At 44.6% G+C, this 22868-nt stretch overlaps 1 protein-coding gene across 1 annotated transcript in view; it reads left to right on the top strand.

Moving 5' to 3' along the window:
• macrod1 (mono-ADP ribosylhydrolase 1) overlaps nt 1–22868 on the top strand; it is a gene marked incomplete at its 5' end in the record, with an annotated part of 177641 nt that overhangs the window by 91688 nt on the left and 63085 nt on the right. The window contains one exon of the mRNA XM_083651800.1: nt 20310–20339. Coding sequence (XP_083507926.1) covers nt 20310–20339 — 30 coding nt within the window. The remainder of the gene's footprint in view (nt 1–20309; nt 20340–22868) is intronic.

Raw genomic sequence — 22868 nt, 5'->3', positions numbered from 1 at the left:
TTGATTGTAATCACCTGTTAATAGATTACAATCACCTGTTATTTTCCTACCAAGATGGCCGTGTGTGGATGCAGAATACTATCAATAGCTAAATTGTTCAGATTAGCTTCACATTGACAACTTTACAATGCTGCTTACATGTACATGTTGTATGTCAATAAATCAGTAGGCTATTCATATTCCAATCATTTGTGAAAAGTACTTACTTTGACTGCTTATGTACTTTTACTTAAGTAAGATTTTGAATGCAGGACTTTTACTTGTAGTGGACTATCTTTACATTGCTGTATTGCTACTTTTACTTAAGTAAAAGATCTCACATCATCTCAGTACTTCTTCCACCACTGGTTTTCCTTTTTCCTTTTTTGTGTGCACGAGGGGTTGATATTCCTTACAGGGGCTCTGTGAGCTGCAGTTCAGCAGGTCGCCACGGTCCGGCAATTACCGACAACTCACCAAGACTGACAGGTGCACACACACACACACACACACACACACACACACACACAAAAACATGCGCGCGCGCACATACACACACACACACACACACACACACACAGTGCCATAGACTGTAGCGGCGCTTAATACGCAGCATGAATGAGCTTTGGTAGCCAGTGGTGCTCCGGGGTGGCCTGCAGTCTGTTTGGGGCCCTTGAGATAGAAAATGAGTGGAGTGCCAACCCGGAAGAGAGGGCACAGGAAGGGCTTCTCAGTGCCAGTAATGTTTCCTTCACCTGTCTGACTGTCAGCACTTCTTTTGAGCTTTTAATGAAAATGTGTAACATAACACAAATGCTGCCATTGACATCATACTCTTTCTGTTGTGAGAAAATGGTACGACAAGTGGGAGAGTCCATTCCTTGACTCAAGAAGGTTGAGAGTGGAGGTCAGCTCTCAGCCATTGAGTGGGAGTCAAGAGGCAGAAGCTGCCTCAGCCAATATGGCTGACAGCAGCATCACTGTATGTGGCTGTTGACAGGGCTGGCCCTGTACATCTGGTGGCCCTAAGCAGGATAAGTTTAGGGGCCCTGCCTCGCAGTGGATAGACAGTGAAGTATTCATACAGTAGAACCAGCTATCGTATGCAAAATACCGGTATAACCCTTATGAATTTTATTTGTACCTATAGCTATCAACATGATGGTTCTTATATACTGCTAATTACAGTTCTTATACTGCTAATTAAATACACTAATGGAAAAGTAAAGCTGACTGCACTTGCCATTTTTACTTCTGTACTTTGTTTTTGTCTGAATGCTTAGTGTTGAAATAACATTTTCATGCATGCAGAGCACTGTGTCTTTAGGACCCTGGAGCTCTTAACTGACATTTGTCAAACATGGCTGGAAAGCTAGACTCCTGTGCAAATCTTTTAGCTTTACTCTATCATTATTTTTGAATGGCCCCAGTAAGTGCATGCCTGCTGTGACATGGCATTCATACAGAGGTTACCCCATGTGGAGCATGGAGCACTACACAATAGGGGTTTGATTACAGCCAGACCAGCCTCAATTCGTATTTGTGTAAATCTACAGGAGGCAACATGAACAAAATGACATTTATAAGTGGGACAGTTTTAAAAAGTTTTTTTGTGTGCTTTATTTGCCAGAGTTACTTCCTGCTTCATTCACTACAACTGATGATCGTGTTTGGATGAACACCGAAACGTCATGTTTTCTGCCTGTTTTTAGTCCAGTGTTTTGAAAAATAAATTATTTTTAAAACTTTCTATCACCTGGATGCTTGAAAAATAACTTACACTGATAAGAAGGAAAGGATTCATCTGTAAGGCAGGGTTGTTGTATTTAAGTTGCAGCTTGATATCTTAATGTGAGAGGTCAAGGGACCTGTTTTAAAATAGTCATGGCCATTTACCTTTGTAAAAAGAATTGCCGAATTTGGAGGTATTTTATGCCCGCTTCCCAGTCCGCTAGCATCACATGGTTGTTCCCGACGGATTTCGTCTGCATGTCTAGTTTCTGCTAATACCAGAAGCTCTGCTCTAGTTCAGTGCTTCCCAAAGTGGGTGTGGCATGACACCACTGGGTGGGTCAGGAGATGATTTCCAGTATGTGTGAAATTGGCCTAAAGAATGTGTGAACTACAAAATGTGTGAAATACAATTTAAAAATGTTTAAAAAGAGGACGTTTTAATCATAATTGTAACGTTTTGTTTGTTTTGCACACAAATGTTTGTATGCTTTAACCACCTCCAGGGATAGTGGGGGTCGCGAGCCTCTGGCACTGTTATTTGGGGGTCGCAGGCTGAAAAGTTTGGGAACCCTTGCTCTACTAGCTAAAACATTGTAACCTGATATTCAAACCGCATCGTCAATTCATAAACTCATTGCCTCTTCGTCTGAGATTGCGCTCACTTCAGAGCATTTCTATGAGGGGGCGAGCTTCGGTCTTCCCTAACCAATCAGCAGGGCAGCCGCAGCGGTCTTGCTCATCACAACCACAAGCTAACGTAGCTAGCTAATGCTAGCCAGCTTCTCCACGTTAAGCAGCTAAAGTCGGCCGACTTTGTACTTGTCGTTTAAACGCAAGTCTTATCGTACACTGCAGTAACGAATAAGATGTTCGTTAAAATGAAAAGTACAAAGTCGGTCAAAGTTGGCTATGTCGTGTAATCTTTATGCCTCTAAGATCACATAATGATGAGACGGAGAGCACAATATCAGTAACGTGCTTTACTCTTTACTTTACCTCTGACCAGGAAGTTACATGTCCGTCACATAAACCGGTCCGTGCGGCAACATCAACCTATGACTAGAATCCACATTATAGGACACGTTAGCTTTGGCCACAGCTGTTTCTGTTGTACATGATGACTGACAACAGCGTTAGCCAATCAGCATCCGTCATTGGATTTTCAACCGGAGAAAAGGCATTTGCACATGGTGATTCCAGAGCAAGAAGAGCCAAATTCACAACTGTGGAGTGGTCTGGAGCCAGGCTAAAAACATTGCAGCAAGAGCTGTCAAACATGGACTGCACCCTGCCATCTTCTCCCCACGGGGGCGCCCTGGTGGCTGCGGGGCCCTAAGCAGCTCCTTAGTTTGCTTATAGGGAGGGCCGCCTCTGGCTGTTGACTACTCAAATTACGCTTTTTGTGACCCATCTTCTCTTGAATTTAACTGACAACCGACTAACTATTGCCTCTACTAGCTGGGTCTTTGGTACACAGATAATAAATAACAGATATGCCTCATTGCCTCCATGTTTGTTTTCATTTCCAACCAAAAAAGTCACCTTGCAAGGCAGCTGGATTCGCGTGAGATCATGAGATCAAAACAAAACCACCTGGCAGCGTCAGGTTACCAAAAAAGTACATGAACGGTATAAATATTTCTATAATAATATTTCTATAATATTCCAAGGGAATATTAGTGTGTCTGCAGGACTCAAATAATGATAATAATATCTGTAGTTACTGTAATTTATGGTATATACTTTTTATCTTCTGTGGTATCACAGTAATATTCACATGCACTTATTTCGCTGAAATATAGAGCACCACATGGAATGAGTCCGGAAGTATACTTCCGGGTTTGTAAGAGGAAAAGTGAATGGGGTTTTAGAATAGGGAGTTCTAAAACTTGATGATGATCATGATAATCTTCACAAATGTGAATAACTTTTATGACTTTTGGAAAACGTAAAAAAAAAAAAACGCTTCAACAGGCATAAAAGTGATTAACGTTCATGAAGATTATCCTGCTGAACCCAAATTTGTGTTCCCATAAACTTTTGTTAACCACAGACCTTATTTGATGCATTTATGTGAAATCCCCATTCTAAAACCCCATAGACTTTTTCCCTGACGAACCGAAATGGCGGCGCTTTCTGGTTAAGCCTACAAACATACGTCATCCCTGCGGTACTCTATTAGTAAGTGCAGCGCAAACTCCAAAAATTCCCCCTGAAAACCATGTAGCAATTCCTATAACCATGGCGATACCAACCGAAATGAAAATAGCTGAACAGCACCAGCAAAGTTGGAAAAAGCAAGTGCACTTTAGTGCTTTCTAGCTGCTTGGGCAGAGAGGCATGCATGAAAAAACAACAGCTTCACCTGTTAACACACAGCACGCAAGTGCACTGTGGTGCAGTGTTCTGCATTGGTCTCTTATTCCCATGGAAAATTTGGATTACAGGAAGCCAAAAGAATAGGCCGTCACTAGATTTTAGAAAGCAATTGGTCATAATATTTTGATATACCAAACACAATCAAATCTGATAAAATTACAGTCAATTTGGTGCTTATAATCACATACTGTTTAATTAATATACTGTAAATAACTAAATAGCAGTACCAACGGCTAGCACAACATTGTATATTTTGATACTTGCTGTCATTGAAGTTGATGCTTTTGCTAACCTACAAAAAACGTACAATAAACAAAACTCATTATTAACAACGTTGAATTCAATTTCATTTTATTGTATTCTATTCAGAATGGCCACTGAGGAAAGTAGTTGCTCCTATTCGCTAAATCAGATCAGTCCTCTTGTCTACATTCATGCTTCTGACCAATCACAGCTGCCCATTTATCTCTCTTCACATCCGCCTCTGCACATGACATAAGCTCACATGGCGGAAATGTGCTGAGCGGGCTACTTGCTCAAGTTGCCCGGTCGTGACAAGTAGCCCAGGGCATGACGTCCACAAGAGCGATGTCTAAGGCTGTGGCCACACTAAGCCGTCATGTCTGTCCGCCTCCATTCATTTCTCCATTCGTTTCATTTCAGTTTCAATGACAGCTGTCTGCTGTCCGGGCAGTGCTGATGACATGTCCGTCTACGGCACATTTCCATCCATTTTGACGGACAGAAGGTCCAACCCAGTTGACCTTTTTCTGGACAGACGGATTCGTCACCCTCCGTTTAATAGCAAATAGGAGATGTTCCTACTGTTTTTTTTTAACAACGAAGGTTGGTGTTCCAAAACAGCCCAACAGAGAGAAATATATCTGTCAATAATTCTGTCCATTCTCTGTCGGATCAGTGTGGCCGCAGCCTAAAGCTGAATGATTAACTGGCATCCTCAGTCTTAGATCTGGGTAATAATGGATAGACTCCATAGAGAGGGAGGCCAGCTTAGCTTGATCAAATGTCACTTGTAAATCTGGCTTCAAACAAGAACAAAACTGCAAAGTCTGCTTTGGTGCTTTTGTTACACCTCAAATTTGGATTGAGAATGATTCAGTCACCTCAGCAGTCATCCCAGAGTCCTGTGAGACGGCGGCACAGTGCAGTGGAAACATTGTGCAGCGTATCTCTGTTCACCAGGCTCCCAGAAACCAAAGCAACAACCGTCAGGTAAAAGCACCCCTGGTCTATTATACAATGTGTGACTCGTGAGGTAACGTACCCCTGGTCTATTATACAATGTGTGACTCGTGAGGTAACGTACCCCTGGTCTATTATACAATGTGTGACTCGTGAGGTAACGTACCCCTGGTCTATTATACAATGTGTGACTCGTGAGGTAACGTACCCCTGGTCTATTATACAATGCGTGACTCGTGAGGTAACGTACCCCTGGTCTATTATACAATGTGTGACTCGTGAGGTAACGTACCCCTGGTCTATTATACGTGTGACTCGTGAGGTAACGTACCCCTGGTCTATTATACAATGCGTGACTCGTGAGGTAACGTACCCCTGGTCTATTATACAATGCGTGACTCGTGAGGTAACGTACCCCTGGTCTATTATACAATGTCTGACTCGTGAGGTAACGTACCCCTGGTCTATTATACAATGCGTGACTCGTGAGGTAAAGTACCCCTGGTCTATTATACAATGCGTGACTCGTGAGGTAACGTACCCCTGGTCTATTATACAATGCGTGACTCGTGAGGTAACGTATCCCTGGTCTATTATACAATGTGTGACTCGTGAGGTAACGTACCCCTGGTCTATTATACAATGCGTGACTCGTTTTGTTTGTTTGTTTATTTGGATCCACCATTAGATACAGCAAATATGCAGTAGCTATTCTTCCTGGGGTCCTCATATCATACTCTTAAACAATTTTTTTCATCTTAAACACAATACAGACAATACAACTTCCATAACATTCATACCTACATACATACATACAGTAGCTCTATTATTTACTTCTTAGTTGAAGAAAACTTAGTAAATAAATACAAAACAATACAGAAAGAAAAGTGGAGAGACAAAAAACATAACTCTCCTTACCTTTGTGATCATAGGATAGCTCAATTCACCAGTGAGAAACACAATTGTTTTCAGGGTATCCCATATGTAAACAGATACATCTTTAATTTTTTGTTAAAGCAACTTCTGTTACTATTTAATACTAAAAAGCTTGGTAGTGAGTGCTTGGTAGTGAATTCCATGTTACGTTCGTCAGGTAACGTACCCCTGGTCTATTATACAATGTGTGACTCGTGAGGTAACGTACCCCTGGTCTATTATGCAATGTGTGACCCGTGACGTAAAGTACCCCTGGTCTATTATACAATGTGTGACCCGTGAGGTAAAGTACCCCTGGTCTATTATACAATGTGTGACTCGTGAGGTAACGTACCCCTGGTCTATTATACAATGTGTGACTCGTGAGGTAACGTACCCCTGGTCTATTATACAATGTGTGACTCGTGAGGTAACGTACCCCTGGTCTATTATACAATGTGTGACTCGTGAGGTAAAGTACCCCTGGTCTATTATGCAATGTGTGACCCGTGACGTAAAGTACCCCTGGTCTATTATACAATGTGTGACTCGTGAGGTAACGTACCCCTGGTCTATTATGCAATGTGTGACCCGTGACGTAAAGTACCCCTGGTCTATTATACAATGTGTGACTCGTGAGGTAAAGTACCCCTGGTCTATTATACAATGTGTGACTCGTGAAGTAAAGTACCCCTGGTCTATTATACAATGTGTGACTCGTGAGGTAACGTACCCCTGGTCTATTATACAATGTGTGACTCGTGAGGTAACGTACCCCTGGTCTATTATACAATGTGTGACTTGTGAGGTAACGTACCCCTGGTCTATTATACAATGTGTGACTCGTGAGGTAACGTACCCCTGGTCTATTATACAATGTGTGACTCGTGAGGTAACGTACCCCTGGTCTATTATACAATGTGTGACTCGTGAGGTAACGTACCCCTGGTCTATTATACAATGCGTGACTCGTGAGGTAACGTACCCCTGGTCTATTATACAATGCGTGACTCGTGAGGTAAAGTACCCCTGGTCTATTATACAATGTGTGACTTGTGAGGTAACGTACCCCTGGTCTATTATACAATGTGTGACTCGTGAGGTAACGTACCCCTGGTCTATTATACAATGTGTGACTTGTGAGGTAACGTACCCCTGGTCTATTATACAATGTGTGACTCGTGAGGTAACGTACCCCTGGTCTATTATACAATGTGTGACTTGTGAGGTAACGTACCCCTGGTCTATTATACAATGTGTGACTCGTGAGGTAACGTACCCCTGGTCTATTATACAATGTGTGACTCGTGAGGTAACGTACCCCTGGTCTATTATACAATGTGTGACTCGTGAGGTAACGTACCCCTGGTCTATTATACAATGTGTGACTCGTGAGGTAACGTACCCCTGGTCTATTATACAATGTCTGACTCGTGAGGTAAAGTACCCCTGGTCTATTATACAATGTGTGACTCGTGAGGTAACGTACCCCTGGTCTATTATACAATGTGTGACTCGTGAGGTAACGTACCCCTGGTCTATTATACAATGTGTGACTCGTGAGGTAACGTACCCCTGGTCTATTATACAATGTCTGACTCGTGAGGTAAAGTACCCCTGGTCTATTATACAATGTCTGACTTGTGAGGTAACGTACCCCTGGTCTATTATACAATGTGTGACTCGTGAGGTAACGTACCCCTGGTCTATTATACAATGTCTGACTCGTGAGGTAACGTACCCCTGGTCTATTATACAATGTGTGACTCGTGAGGTAAAGTACCCCTGGTCTATTATACAATGTCTGACTCGTGAGGTAACGTACCCCTGGTCTATTATACAATGTGTGACTCGTGAGGTAAAGTACCCCTGGTATATTATACAATGTCTGACTCGTGAGGTAACGTACCCCTGGTCTATTATACAATGCGTGACTCGTGAGGTAAAGTACCCCTGGTATATTATACAATGTCTGACTCGTGAGGTAACGTACCCCTGGTCTATTATGCAATGTGTGACCCGTGACGTAAAGTACCCCTGGTCTATTATGCAATGTGTGACCCGTGAGGTAAAGTACCCCTGGTCTATTATACAATGTGTGACCCGTGACGTAAAGTACCCCTGGTCTATTATACAATGTGTGACTCGTGAGGTAACGTACCCCTGGTCTATTATACAATGTGTGATGAGGGGCTGAAGGGGGCTTGAAACAGATGCATAATAAGTTAGAGACTCTCTATCTGCTGAAGGGACAAAGTAAACTAAACAAAACTGAAAAAAAGGCAATAAAATACATTTGCTCCCAAAATTATGAGACTAAAATCATGCAGCATTTGAACCATAATTATGCGCTGTTACAGCATTGGTCTACACACCAGTGGTTCCCAAACTGGGCTACGGCTACCCCTACGCGTACCCCTAGGGGTACGTGGAGGTACTACAGGGGATACTTGAGAGAAAGTGGAAAAAGTACAAATGTGAGATTAAATCATGAAAATAAATGAAACGTTGAAATAAATCTTCTCAGGAGGCACTAATTGCAACTCTTTCACTCCAATTCTTATTTTGTAATGTTATATTCTTCAAAAGGTGGGTTATCATTCATTCATTGCATCATAGCTATAGTTTTCTCTTGCAGTTTTCTAAGAAAAATGTTGTAGTCAGGGAAAGGGGGTATGCAAAAAAAAGATTGAGAACCACTGGTGTACTGTACACCTATTATGTGTTTTTTTTGCATAGGGTGGAGCGACCCTCGGTTGATCCTTAACCTCATTCATTAAAAAAAAATTCAATTTTGTCCCGAGGGCTACCCGTGCGGATTTTGCAGGCCCGGTTAATCGTATTTAAATTTTAAATCAAGGTTTAGAGCCACGTCTCTTCACCCAACCCTCCACTGCAACACTACACTGTCCTTTTTTCTTCCTCTCCGCAAGGACACGAGCAAATTGATTGGCATGCTCAAGTGGACAAACTAAATGATGGCTAGAAATGAAATGACTGAAAGAGGTATAATGGTGGTTAGGGCAAGCGGGTAGAGGAGAGAGAGAGAGTGAGGGGGAGAGAGAGTGAGGGAGGAATACACAAACAGGTTGCACTGAGGCCTGGGGAATAAGGGAGGGGAGATGAGAGAACAAAAAGATAAGATGGAGAGGCGGCAAGTATAGAAGACCTGTTTACCACTAAAGGAGACTTGAGCCTGTGTGGATGCAATTTTCACAGTGTCTTCGTCATCAACATCATGTCATCATCATCATCATCATCATTGTTATTCCTGACTTCCCAGTAACCATTGTACACACACAGACAGGTGGTTCCACCCCTAGTAATGGACTTTAAAATAAACCAAACACCACAAGCGCTCTCTCTCTATCTCTCCTCTTTGGTCTCTCCATCACAGGCAACTTGTTTCTCTTCCACCTCTGTCAAGCCAGGTTTTACGCATTTTGCTCTTGTCCTTCACCCCCGCATCCATCTAGTGTCCAGCCCTCCGTCCCTCTCTCTACCTCTCTACCTCTCCACCTCTCCACCTCTCCACCCCCCCCCACCTCCCTCCCCCTCAGTGTGATTACATACCTCCCCAGAAAGAAGAAGAAGTACACTCCATCTTGTTGTTTTATGTTCCCAGAAAATTTAGTCCGGCGTCTCCCTTCTCCACTCTCACCTCTCGTTCACTTCGTCTCTGTCTCTCTCGCTCACTCTCTCCATCACCCCTCCCTCTCTCTCTCTCTCTCTCTCTCTCTCTCCCCAAGCCCTTCTTCCCTCCCTTGACACCTCACTCTCTCCACCTCCCTCCCATCTTCTCTCTCTCTCTCACTCACCCCCCCTCTGTTTCTGCCCCACCCTCAACTTGCCCTCCCTCCTCCTCCTCTCTCTCTCTCTCTCTCTCTCTCTTCTCCCATGTATTTAGTGGTAGAACTTATCATCCCCCCTGCAAGCCCCCCCCACCCCCGCGCTCCCCGCCTCAATAATTGTTGCATCTCGGCAGCAGATGCTAGCATGCTTTATTTAGTAGCTGTTCAGTATGAGCTATTCCAATTACTCATGTAATATCAATAAGAAAAAGAAAACGGTTAGCCTCCATGTATCGGGCGCCATGGGAGTACAGAGTTGCGTGTTTGTTTTTGGCCATGCAACAACTGTGTCCAATGCGCACGCACGCGCACACGCACGCACACACACACACACACACACACACACACACACACACACACACACACACACACACACACACACACACACACACACACACACACTTTCAACTCGGGAGTAGAGGGTACATACATATGGGTTTTAACAGATGGTGAAACACTTTCCCTTGAGTATCGATGTTACTCTCTCTTGCTCTCTCTCTCTCTCTCTCTCTCTCTCTCTCTCTCTCTAATTAACTAGGTTTCAGTAATAAACCTTTGGGCTTTGGCGTTGCCATGGTTACCCTAACATTTAATCTTGACTGTCTGCATTTGTATGTGTGTGTAATGCATGACTGCTGGCAAGTACGGTGTCTGCGTGTGAGAATAGGTATTGTTTTGTGCCCCTGTTTTGTGGCCCTGTGTGGGAGATCGTTGCCGTGCACGCTCATGGGTTTGTGTGTGTGTGTGTGTGTGTGTGTGTGTGTGTGTGTGTGTGTGTGTGTGTGTGTGTGTGTGTGTGCGTGCGTGCGTGTGTGCGTGCGTGCGTGTGCGCCAGGGTAGGAACTTAATTAACTATTTTTGACAAGGGCCTTTTTTGCCCCTGTGAAATATGTTTCAGGGGCATTTTGGATCATTTCCAGGGCACTTTTATTGAATGTTGCAAGTCTCGACTATTTCATTTCGATCTGTTTCTAGTCATGACTCAGTTGGTGGTATGCATATAAAAAAAAAAAATATTCTTAAGTTAATAGCTAGTGAACTAGCTGGCCAGCACTGAGGTAAATAACGCTAGTAGGAGGAGGGGGCCCAAGAGTGGAGGGGGCGGGGGTTGTGAAGGTACGAATGGCTAGCTGGCTATTTTGAGTCACACTTTGCAAATACAGAACAAAATCCGGACACACTTTACAAATAATTATAATAATAAAGTAATAAAAGCCCCCGTCATCCCAATTCCACGGGCAATTTTAGATTTTTTATGGGCATTTTGCCCCGAGCCTCCACTAATTTCCTACCCTGGTGCGTGCATGTGTCCTGTGTGTGTGTGTGTGTGTGTCACTGTCTCTGCGAGTGTGTGATTATGCATACACATGAGCATTTTGTTTGCTTTGATGCCTTTGTCTCTCCACAGGGCTCGCAGGCCAGCTCTGTCTCAAGCACCTAGCTCTGTGTATCGATAGAGAGGAGAGCAGCAGTCCATGCTAAATTAATAATATATCACAGGCTTATATTATCTTATATAAGACAATTTCAATAATTATATAATCTCATGAATAAAGATTATGGGGGGGATGAATTTAAAACAGGCATCCTGTGGTAGATTAAACAAAATAGATTCTGCACTTGTTACAAGGTAAAAGTTGAGGTTGAGTTTGAACTTGGCACCTCTACTTTCTGTCTGAAAGATATAAATGAAAATAGGATGTGGGCTGGAGCTTTTGAATCACAGAGTAAAGGGCAGCCCGCTGTGAATATGATTATGGACTGAGATAAGTCCATACTGTCCCTATAGTTCCTGATATAGCCAAGTATACAGTATGCTACAGGGAGAGTAGTTCATACTGTCCCTATAGTTCCTGATATAGCCAAGTATACAGTATGCTACAGGGAGAGTAGTCCATACTGTCCCTATACTTCCTGATATAGCCAAGTATACAGTATGGTACAGGGAGAGTAGTCCATACTGTCCCTATAGTTCCTGATATAGCTAAGTATACAGTATGCTACAGGGAGAGTAGTCCATACTGTCCCTATAGTTCCTGATATAGCCAAGTATACAGTATGCTACAGGGAGAGTAGTTCATACTGTCCCTATAGTTCCTGATATAGCTAAGTATACAGTATGCTACAGGGAGAGTAGTCCATACTGTCCCTATAGTTCCTGATATAGCTAAGTATACAGTATGCTACAGCGAGAGTAGTCCATACTGTCCCTATAGTTCCTGATATAGCTAGAGTACGCTACAGGGAGAGTAGTCCATACTGTCCCTATAGTTCCTGATATAGCTAAGTATACAGTACGGTACAGGGAGAGTAGTCCATACTGTCCCTATAGTTCCTGATATAGCTAAGTATACAGTATGCTACAGGGAGAGTAGTCCATACTGTCCCTATAGTTCCTGATATAGCTAGAGTACGCTACAGGGAGAGTAGTCCATACTGTTCCTATAGTTCCTGATATAGCTAGAGTACGCTACAGGGAGAGTAGTCCATACTGGCCCTATAGTTCCTGATATAGCTAAGTATACAGTACGGTACAGGGAGAGTAGGCAGTCAGTCCTACTCCTACTTCAGTATCTGATGGATTTCTGAGATGGTGCATTTGGACAACAGACTGAGAGGAGAGCAGTGTTACAGTGGGGCTAGACGTAACAGACTGAGAGGAGAGCAGTGTTACAGTGGGGCTAGATGTAACAGACTGAGAGGAGAGCAGTGTTACAGTGGGGCTAGATGTAACAGACTGAGAGGAGAGCAGTGTTACAGTGGGGCTAGACGTAACAGACTGAGAGGAGAGCAGTGTTACAGTGGGGCTAGATGTAACAGCCTGAGAGGAGAGCAGTGTTACAGTGGGGCTAGATGTAACAGACTGAGAGGAGAGCAGTGTTACAGTGGGGCTAGATGTAACAGACTGAGAGGAGAGCAGTGTTACAGTGGGGCTAGATGTAACAGCCTGAGAGGAGAGCAGTGTTACAGTGGGGCTAGATGTAACAGACTGAGAGGAGAGCAGTGTTACAGTGGGGCTAGATGTAACAGACTGAGAGGAGAGCAGTGTTACAGTGGGGCTAGATGTAACAGACTGAGAGGAGAGCAGTGTTACAGTGGGGCTAGATGTAACAGACTGAGAGGAGAGCAGTGTTACAGTGGGGCTAGACGTTGGTGTCCTGCTTTAATAGACACATTTTAATGTGTGTTTATTCCGGGAAAATCAACTGAGCTTGCCGTGTCTTTTTTTCAGATGCTCTTAATATGGCCCGGGGCTAGGCAGTGTGCTTTAGTCAACAGACATGAATATTTACTGAAGCGGGAAACCAGAGGAGCGAGGGGGTCATCTTTGATGTCACGCCGATGTACAGCCTGCAGCTCATCAGTATAAGATGACTGTTCATCAAAGCTTTGACATCCAAATTAGCTTTATTTGGGTTCCTCACAGGGTCCGTCAGTTCTGAACCAAACTCTGTACCTCTGCACACTACATCCAGAGTCTGAACCAAACGGTGTACCTCTACACACTACATCCAGAGTCTGAACCAAACGGTGTACCTCTGTACACGCTACATCCAGAGTCTGAACCAAACGGTGTACCTCTACACACTACATCCAGAGTCTGAACCAAACGGTGTACCTCTACACACTACATCCAGAGTCTGAACCAAACGGTGTACCTCTGTACACACTACATCCAGAGTCTGAACCAAACGGTGTACCTCTACACACTACATCCAGAGTCTGAACCAAACGGTGTACCTCTACACACTACATCCAGAGTCTGAACCAAACGGTGTACCTCTACACACTGCATCCAGAGTCTCAACCAAATGGTGTACCTCTGCACACTACATCCAGAGTCTGAACCAAATGGTGTACCTCTACACACTACATCCAGAGTCTGAACCAAACTCTGTACCTACACACTACATCCAGAGTCTGAACCAAACGGTGTACCTCTACACACTACATCCAGAGTCTGAACCAAACGGTGTACCTCTACACACTACATCCAGAGTCTGAACCAAACGGTGTACCTCTACACACTGCATCCAGAGAGTCTGAACCAAACGGTGTACCTCTGCACACTACATCCAGAGTCTGAACCAAATGGTGTACCTCTGCACACTGCATCCAGAGAGTCTGAACCAAACTGTGTACCTCTACACACTGCATCCAGAGTCTGAACCAAACGGTGTACCTCTGCACACTACATCCAGAGTCTGAACCAAACGGTGTATCTCTACACACTACATCCAGAGTCTGAACCAAACGGTGTACCTGTGCACACTACATCCAGAGTCTGAACCAAACGGTGTACCTGTGCACACTACATCCAGAGTCTGAACCAAACGGTGTACCTCTACACACTACATCCAGAGTCTGAACCAAACGGTGTACCTGTGCACACTACATCCAGAGTCTGAACCAAACGGTGTACCTGTGCACACTACATCCAGAGTCTGAACCAAACGGTGTACCTCTGCACACTACATCCAGAGTCTGAACCAAACGGTGTATCTCTACACACTACATCCAGAGTCTGAACCAAACGGTGTACCTGTGCACACTACATCCAGAGTCTGAACCAAACGGTGTACCTGTGCACACTACATCCAGAGTCTGAACCAAACAGTGTACCTCTACACACTACATCCAGAGTCTGAACCAAACGGTGTACCTCTACACACTACATCCAGAGTCTGAACCAAACGGTGTACCTCTACACACTACATCCAGAGTCTGAACCAAACGGTGTACCTCTACACACTACATCCAGAGTCTGAACCAAACGGTGTACCTCTACACACTACATCCAGAGTCTGAACCAAACGGTGTACCTCTACACACTACATCCAGAGTCTGAACCAAACGGTGTACCTCTACACACTACATCCAGAGAGTCTGAACCAAACGGTGTACCTCTACACACTACATCCAGAATCTGAACCAAACGGTGTACCTCTACACACTACATCCAGAGTCTGAACCAAACGGTGTACCTCTACACACTACATCCAGAGTCTGAACCAAACGGTGTACCTGTGCACACTACATCCAGAGTCTGAACCAAACGGTGTACCTGTGCACACTACATCCAGAGTCTGAACCAAACGGTGTACCTCTACACACTACATCCAGAGTCTGAACCAAACGGTGTACCTCTACACACTACATCCAGAGTCTGAACCAAACGGTGTACCTCTACACACTACATCCAGAGTCTGAACCAAACGGTGTACCTCTACACACTACATCCAGAGTCTGAACCAAACGGTGTACCTCTACACACTACATCCAGAGTCTGAACCAAACGGTGTACCTCTACACACTACATCCAGAGTCTGAACCAAACGGTGTACCTCTACACACTACATCCAGAGTCTGAACCAAACGGTGTACCTCTGCACACTACATCCAGAGAGTCTGAACCAAACGGTGTACCTCTGCACACTGCATCCAGAGAGTCTGAACCAAACGGTGTACCTCTGCACACTGCATCCAGAGAGTCTCCCACGCTGTCACGTTAGATAACTCTTCTTATTTTTCTGTCTCTCACACTTGGTTCTGTATGGAGGTGTACGCCAGCGCCATATCACAAATGAGGCAGCAGGCAGACATATTTCACTTTTCAAGACGGCGGCGAGCCGGCGGTTCACAGAGAAGTACGGCACATTTGAATGCCGACCTTGAGTGGGTTTCTCCTTTTAATGAGGCAGAAGAGAGGGTGAAAAGAATACAGAAGAGAGGATACTTGAGAGTGAAAGGCAGCAACGGGATTTAGTGTCTCTCTCAGATTAGCAGAAAAAAGGACTTACACTACACTGATACACTACCAGAGTGCGTGCCTCACTGGCACAGCGCCTGTTGGCAAAGTGTCACTAAAATGGGAGCTGTTCCCTGCGTTTCATATCTTAACTTTGTAACTGTCCCTCGTAGAGAGATTATATGCTTATTATATTTTCCTAACATGGTCACATCAGCCCAAATTTGATCCAAGAGCAAGGAAAGAATTGGGAATTGTAATTTTTATGATTTTAAGGTTCAGGCTTAAGAAAAAGTGTTGCAGATGTCCCCAGGCTGGCGCTGCTGACTCCACATATGTTTATGGATATGCGAGTGAGAAAAACACTTATATAACGCATATGTCGGAAGCAGCCACGGCCAGCCGTAGCACCCTGTCAGCAGTTTACACCTCTTTAAACATGTGCAGTCATTCGATCCAAGAAGGGAACTTAATGATTTGGGACACGCGGGCCAGCCAAGCTACTAGCATTAATTTTCTACTCGCCTGGCTGCAAAATGAGCTCATTATATTGTGGTTTTATTTATGTTATCAATGGTCACTGCTACGTTGTCCAGGTAAGAAGTGCCAGATGATTGAATTGTTTTATATCCAGAAAACAGATTGAACCAAATGTCCTTCTCACATAGTTGTTTTTCATTTGGGCTGTGTAGCCTAAGCATTGAGTTTATCCATTAGCTTTGTGGCTACTTGGTCTGATTGAGCTGTGGGTCTTAATCCTGGTTCTCAGCAGTCATTCTAGCTAATCAGGCACTGATTTACACCTGGGACACCAGGAGAATGCACTTAACTGCAATTAACCAGCTGGTGGGATAGCAAAGGAGCAGCACTCTGGGTCACCAGCACCAGCAGTGGAAAGCACTTGTTTATACAGCACAATGGACCATTTATCATGATGTGACTCGCCACATGGGAATAATGTTTCAATTACGTAAAGAGAATTCCTGTTCCTTTTAACCTGGGCCTTCTTCTCCTAGTCTTTGCCATCATGTTCTAAATGTTGTCACTTGCGTCAGTGGCTCAGTCCTGCTCCTTAGCTTCTTGAATTGTCATTCTAGCCAATCAGCTAAACAGGGAGGGGCTTACACCTGGGATGCCAGGTGAACGCACTTAACTAGCTGGGAGGAAAGAAAAGCAGCAAGGAGCCCCAGGGGCCCCGAGGAGCCCGACTTAGAACAGCTGCTGTTGAGGAACGCTGACACCACTAACAAGCCATGATCAGGGCTTCTGAAGGACAGCACCTGTGACAAGGGCTTTGTAGTCTCGCTTGCCAGACTCTCCTGCGCTGTACCAGGAGAGAGTCTGGCTCCTCATACTCTCACTCTGGTATAGAGACACTGCATGAAATAGGCCACGCCCATCACGGGGGAAATCGCTCCCTTCACTCCCATTCACCAGCGTCATTTTCATTGAATTAAACATAGCTAAAAGCTGTTGTGTGCTGGGCTGCGCAGACAACAAATGTAAAAAATCGCCAATTAAAGTTTTTTTGTACTCCCGAGCAAAACAAGGAAGCCATTGAGCATTTGCGAGAAGAAAATGTGGATTTAGCTGTCAAGGAAGTAAGTTGGAGTGTTCATCTTCCATATATATGATCTTTGTGTGCAACTATGTGACATAGGAGAACGCCAGCGCGTCTGATGCCATCTGTCTGACGTTGCACCAGCATTACTTTCATTAATTTAAACATGCCTAAAAGCTCATGTGATAGTATTTCACTTCAGGCCAGTGTGTGGGATCGTTTATACAGCGTTGTTTAAGCAATGAAAAGGGACACTGCTCCAGGCCAACTGAGTTCATTTTCTCGATGTACCTTTACCTCTCCGTTGGAGGAAGTGTACTGAAATAATCTTTTGACATTATCTAAAAAGAAAACTGTCCAAATCCCTGTAAAACCCCGCAAAACTATTTCTATCTGACGAGAGTTCCTCCGCTCGCCCCGGTTTGCCGTGGTTTGTTTTGCTAGCTGCAGTCGTCAGGCAGTGCTTCCTTGTATTTTCCCCCGTATTGGGCGTGGCTTCTGAATGATGACGCGTTTTGCAGTGTCTCTATAGCGAAGGAAAAAATTTCTCCGTTATCTTTACAACCATCCACCAAAAGTACCAAGCTGGCCTGCTTTATTGCACAATCCAAATCTTCGTCAAAACTTGACATTTTCAGCGTGTAGGTTGCTAGCTTGATAGTTAGCATTGGTGTACATGTTTCACAGCGGCGGAGGCATTTGAGAGCGACATGCAGGGAGTGGAAAGGGATTTCCCTTTGCTCCGACTGAAATGGTCGGGACCAATGTCAGCTTATCCCCACAGCCTGCTTCCAGTGAGAGCTTGGTGATGAACCCAACACTTGACGAGAGAATATGTATGGTGCTTAGTTATTTTGGAAAACATGTTTCTTTTAGCCTATTTACCTCGTTAACATAAATATCTCATTAACGTTATGTGTGATTAAAATAATGATTGTTGGCATGTATATTAGCGACCCCCACAGATGTATACTTTTATTGCTTCCATGGGGGCTCAGACACGTCCTTATGGGAGCTCAGCCCCCACTGGCCCCAACATCACCTGAACTCTGCTCCCACCTTAATGTCCAGGTAGTGATGTCTCACCCTCCACATCACCTGAACTCTGCTCCCACCTTAATGTCCAGGTAGTGATGTATCAGCCCCCACATCACCTGCACTCTGCTCCCACCTTAATGTCCAGGTAGTGATGTCTCAGCCTCCACATCACCTGAACTCTGCTCCCACCTTAATGTCCAGGTAGTGATGTCTCACCCTCCACATCACCTGAACTCTACCCCCACCTTAATGTCCAGGTAGTGATGTCTCAGCCCCCACATCACCTGAACTCTACTCCCACCTTAATGTCCAGGTAGTGATGTCTCAGCCTCCACATCACCTGAACTCTACTCCCACCTTAATGTCCAGGTAGTGATGTCTCAGCCCCCACATCACCTGAACTCTACTCCCACCTTAATGTCCAGGTAGTGATGTCTCAGCCTCCACATCACCTGAACTCTGCTCCCACCTTAATGTCCAGGTAGTGATGTATCAGCCCCCACATCACCTGAACTCTGCTCCCACCTTAATGTCCAGGTAGTGATGTATCAGCCCCCACATCACCTGAAGCCTCCCCCCACCTTAATGTCCAGGTAGTGATGTATCAGCCCCCACATCACCTGAACTCTACTCCCACCTTAATGTCCAGGTAGTGATGTCTCAGCCTCCACATCACCTGAACTCTACCCCCACCTTAATGTCCAGGTAGTGATGTCTCAGCCCCCACATCACCTGAACTCTACTCCCACCTTAATGTCCAGGTAGTGATGTATCAGCCCCCACATCACCTGAACTCTGCTCCCACCTTAATGTCCAGGTAGTGATGTCTCAGCCTCCACATCACCTGAACTCTACCCCCACCTTAATGTCCAGGTAGTGATGTCTCAGCCCCCACATCACCTGAACTCTACTCCCACCTTAATGTCCAGGTAGTGATGTCTCAGCCCCCACATCACCTGAACTCTACTCCCACCTTAATGTCCAGGTAGTGATGTCTCAGCCCCCACATCACCTGAACTCTGCTCCCACCTTAATGTCCAGGTAGTGATGTCTCAGCCCTCACATCACCTGAACTCTACTCCCACCTTAATGTCCAGGTAGTGATGTATCAGCCCCCACATCACCTGAACTCTGCTCCCACCTTAATGTCCAGGTAGTGATGTCTCAGCCCCCACATCACCTGAACTCTACTCCCACCTTAATCCTTAATGTCCAGGTAGTGATGTCTCAGCCCCCACATCACCTGAACTCTGCTCCCACCTTAATGTCCAGGTAGTGATGTCTCAGCCCCCACATCACCTGAACTCTGCTCCCACCTTAATGTCCAGGTAGTGATGTCTCAGCCCCCACATCACCTGCACTCTACTCCCACCTTAATGTCCAGGTAGTGATGTCTCAGCCCCCACATCACCTGAACCCTGCTCCCACCTTAATGTCCAGGTAGTGATGTCTCACCCTCCACATCACCTGAACTCTACTCCCACCTTAATGTCCAGGTAGTGATGTCTCAGCCCCCACATCACCTGAACTCTACTCCCACCTTAATGTCCAGGTAGTGATGTCTCAGCCCCCACATCACCTGAACTCTGCTCCCACCTTAATGTCCAGGTAGTGATGTCTCACCCTCCACATCACCTGAACTCTGCTCCCACCTTAATGTCCAGGTAGTGATGTCTCACCCTCCACATCACCTAAACTCTACTCCCACCTTAATGTCCAGGTAGTGATGCCGCAGGTCTCGGAGGCTATTGTGCGCCCGCCCCGTCTCCCTGTCTGACCACAAAAGAGACCAATTGGTTCTCCCACAGAATGAAAGAAGAGAGAATGTAATGGCCCCGCTGCAAAGCCAACAAAAGTGTGATGTTATGTAAAAAAAAATCTGTCTCTGTTTGTCTTTCAGCCAACAAGAGTCTGCTTGGGGGAGGAGGAGGTAAGTCACATCCTGTCTGCCACCCCTTTGGTGTCTGTGCGCGTGAACGTGTATGTGGGCATGTGTGTGTTTTGTGTCCTATGTGTGGCGTTAGATGCATGATATATATATTTTTTTTCCCGATATCCGAAATGTCTATTTTCCAACTATTATGGCTGATTGCCGATGCCAATATATGCGCACATTTTTCCCCACCTAATTTCAGAGAACATCAAGTCTCTCCTGTAGTGGAATTAACACATTATGATGCCTACTATTATCCTGATGGCCCACTGGCAGATGCAGACAATACAATGCTTTTCAAAATGTACACATTCACTGGGCAAAATAAGAAAAATACTTTAAATATTTTATTAACATGCCATGTTTTTTTATATAACATTTTCTTTCAAACAAAACTGTACGATTCATCATACTTAAGCAGGCTTGGGTGATGCTCTCCCTGGGTTAGGGTTAGCAATACCGAAATTACCAATGACGGTAATTATCATTAGATATCATTGTGCATCATGTGGCGTGTCTGTGTGTTTGAAGTTTGAAGGCTGACATTTGTGTGTAAGCTTGTTTATGCGTCTGTATTTTTCTTTGTGTTTCGTGACAGGTAGAGTAGGTCTTTGTTATAGCAGGTGTTAGGTGTGTTTGCATGTCGCGTGTCGTGTCTGTGTGTGTGTGTGTGTGCGTCTGTGTGTGCGTCTGTGTGCAGGTGCAAAGTCGATAGTTCATAATTTATGGGTGTGGAGTGCTGTGGATATAAACAGTCATTTTTCAGTGTATTGTTGACTCAGTGCTTTGTGTGTGTGTGTGTGTGTGTGTGTGTGTGTCTCTGTGTGTGCATGTGCATGTGTCTCTGTGTGTGTGTGTGTGTGTGTGTGTGTGTGTGTGTGTGTGTGTGTGTGCGTGTGTGTGCGCGCGTGTGTGTGTGAGATGTTGGAAGTCTGTGGCTAATCGATACGTGTAATAAATCTGTAGTGCTAATGCTGCAGCCACACTCAGTAAAATAGGCACACACACGGTGTGTCTCTCAACCTTATTCTGAGCGCAGACATTTGTTTATTTGTGTGAGTGTGTGTGTTAATGCTTGCAAATTTGGGTGCTTGTTTGCCTGTGGTTGTTTTCTTTGTCTTCATTTGGGCAAACAGGTTTAGATTTCCAGGACATCTCGCTTATACTGCCTTTTCTAACCTTCCAACTTAGTTGTATGTGCGTGTTTGTGTGGCTCCATCTATTTCTTTAAGATGCTCACTTAAGCTGTAGATGCCAAGCCATGTAGTCAATACAACTGTAGTTATTCATTTCAACTGTTTACTGAACACTTTCTGCTTTGAGTACAAAAAAAACAACAAGAACTACACAAGCATGATAAATAAGCACTTACACTGCAAACACGGTCAGTCTAGTGTGCTCTCCTCTCAGGGCTCCATAGCTTCAACTAGAGCTGCAACTAACCATTATTTTCATTATTGATTAATTTGTTGATTATTTTCTCGACTAATCGATTAGTGGTTTGGTCTAAAAATATCATAAAATGGTGAAAAATGTCAATCACTTTTTCCCCAAAGCCTAAGATGACATCATCAAATGTCTTCTTTTGTCCTGACCAACAGTCCACAACCCAAACATCATCAGTTTACTGTCATAGAACAATAAAGAAACCAGAAAATATTCCCATTTACAAAGATGGGATTTTTTTTTTATTAGTTTAAACGATGAATCAATTATAAAAATTGTTATTAATGAATTTTCTGTCAACTAATCGATTAATCGACTAATCATTGAACTCTCTAATGAGCTTATGCAGCCTGTTATGCATTTTAACCAATCAGAAGCCAGGGCTGACTACGGTCATTATTGGTCCTAATTAAGCAATGAGATTATGGAACTGCTTATCTTTAGCAAATCAAATACACCAACTCTAAATGATTTACAACAATTTTTCTGTTTGTTGGATTAAAGACTCTAACTGTGTGTGTGTGTGTGTGTGTGTGTGTGCGTGTGCGTGTGCGTGTGCGTGTGCGTGTGTGTCTTAACTTGTCAGTTTCCATGGTGATCCGTCGTATCTGGCGACACGCCTGTGTGTGTGTGTTTGGGTTTGCATGCTAATGTCCATTTCTCGCAGTGCCTCTGCATGTCTCCATGTCTAAAAGCTAGCTTGCTGTGAAGTCTTCCATTGAAGCAGTAAGTCCTGAACTTAGAAACACGCACACACACACGCACACGCACACGCGCACACACACACACACACACACACACACACACACACACACACACACACACACACACACACACACACACAGTGCCCCTGCCCTTACTCACACAGCTGAGCCCCAAGCCTAATAAATGGACTGCACAACCTTGTGTCCTATGGCTTCAGCCACACACACACACACACACACACACACACACACACACACACACACACACACACACACACACACACACACTCTTACATACAGTCAGACACCTCGAGATCTACAGCATCGTTTGATGTTCCCCTGAAGTCTCAGATGGCTCTACAAAGACAGATGGTTT

Source organism: Poromitra crassiceps (genome assembly GCF_964638095.1).
Source record: "Poromitra crassiceps genome assembly, chromosome: 15".
Lineage (NCBI taxonomy): Eukaryota > Metazoa > Chordata > Actinopteri > Beryciformes > Melamphaidae > Poromitra > Poromitra crassiceps.
The sequence above is the reverse complement of the archived record's forward strand: the minus strand, read 5'-3'. Positions and strand labels throughout refer to the sequence as shown.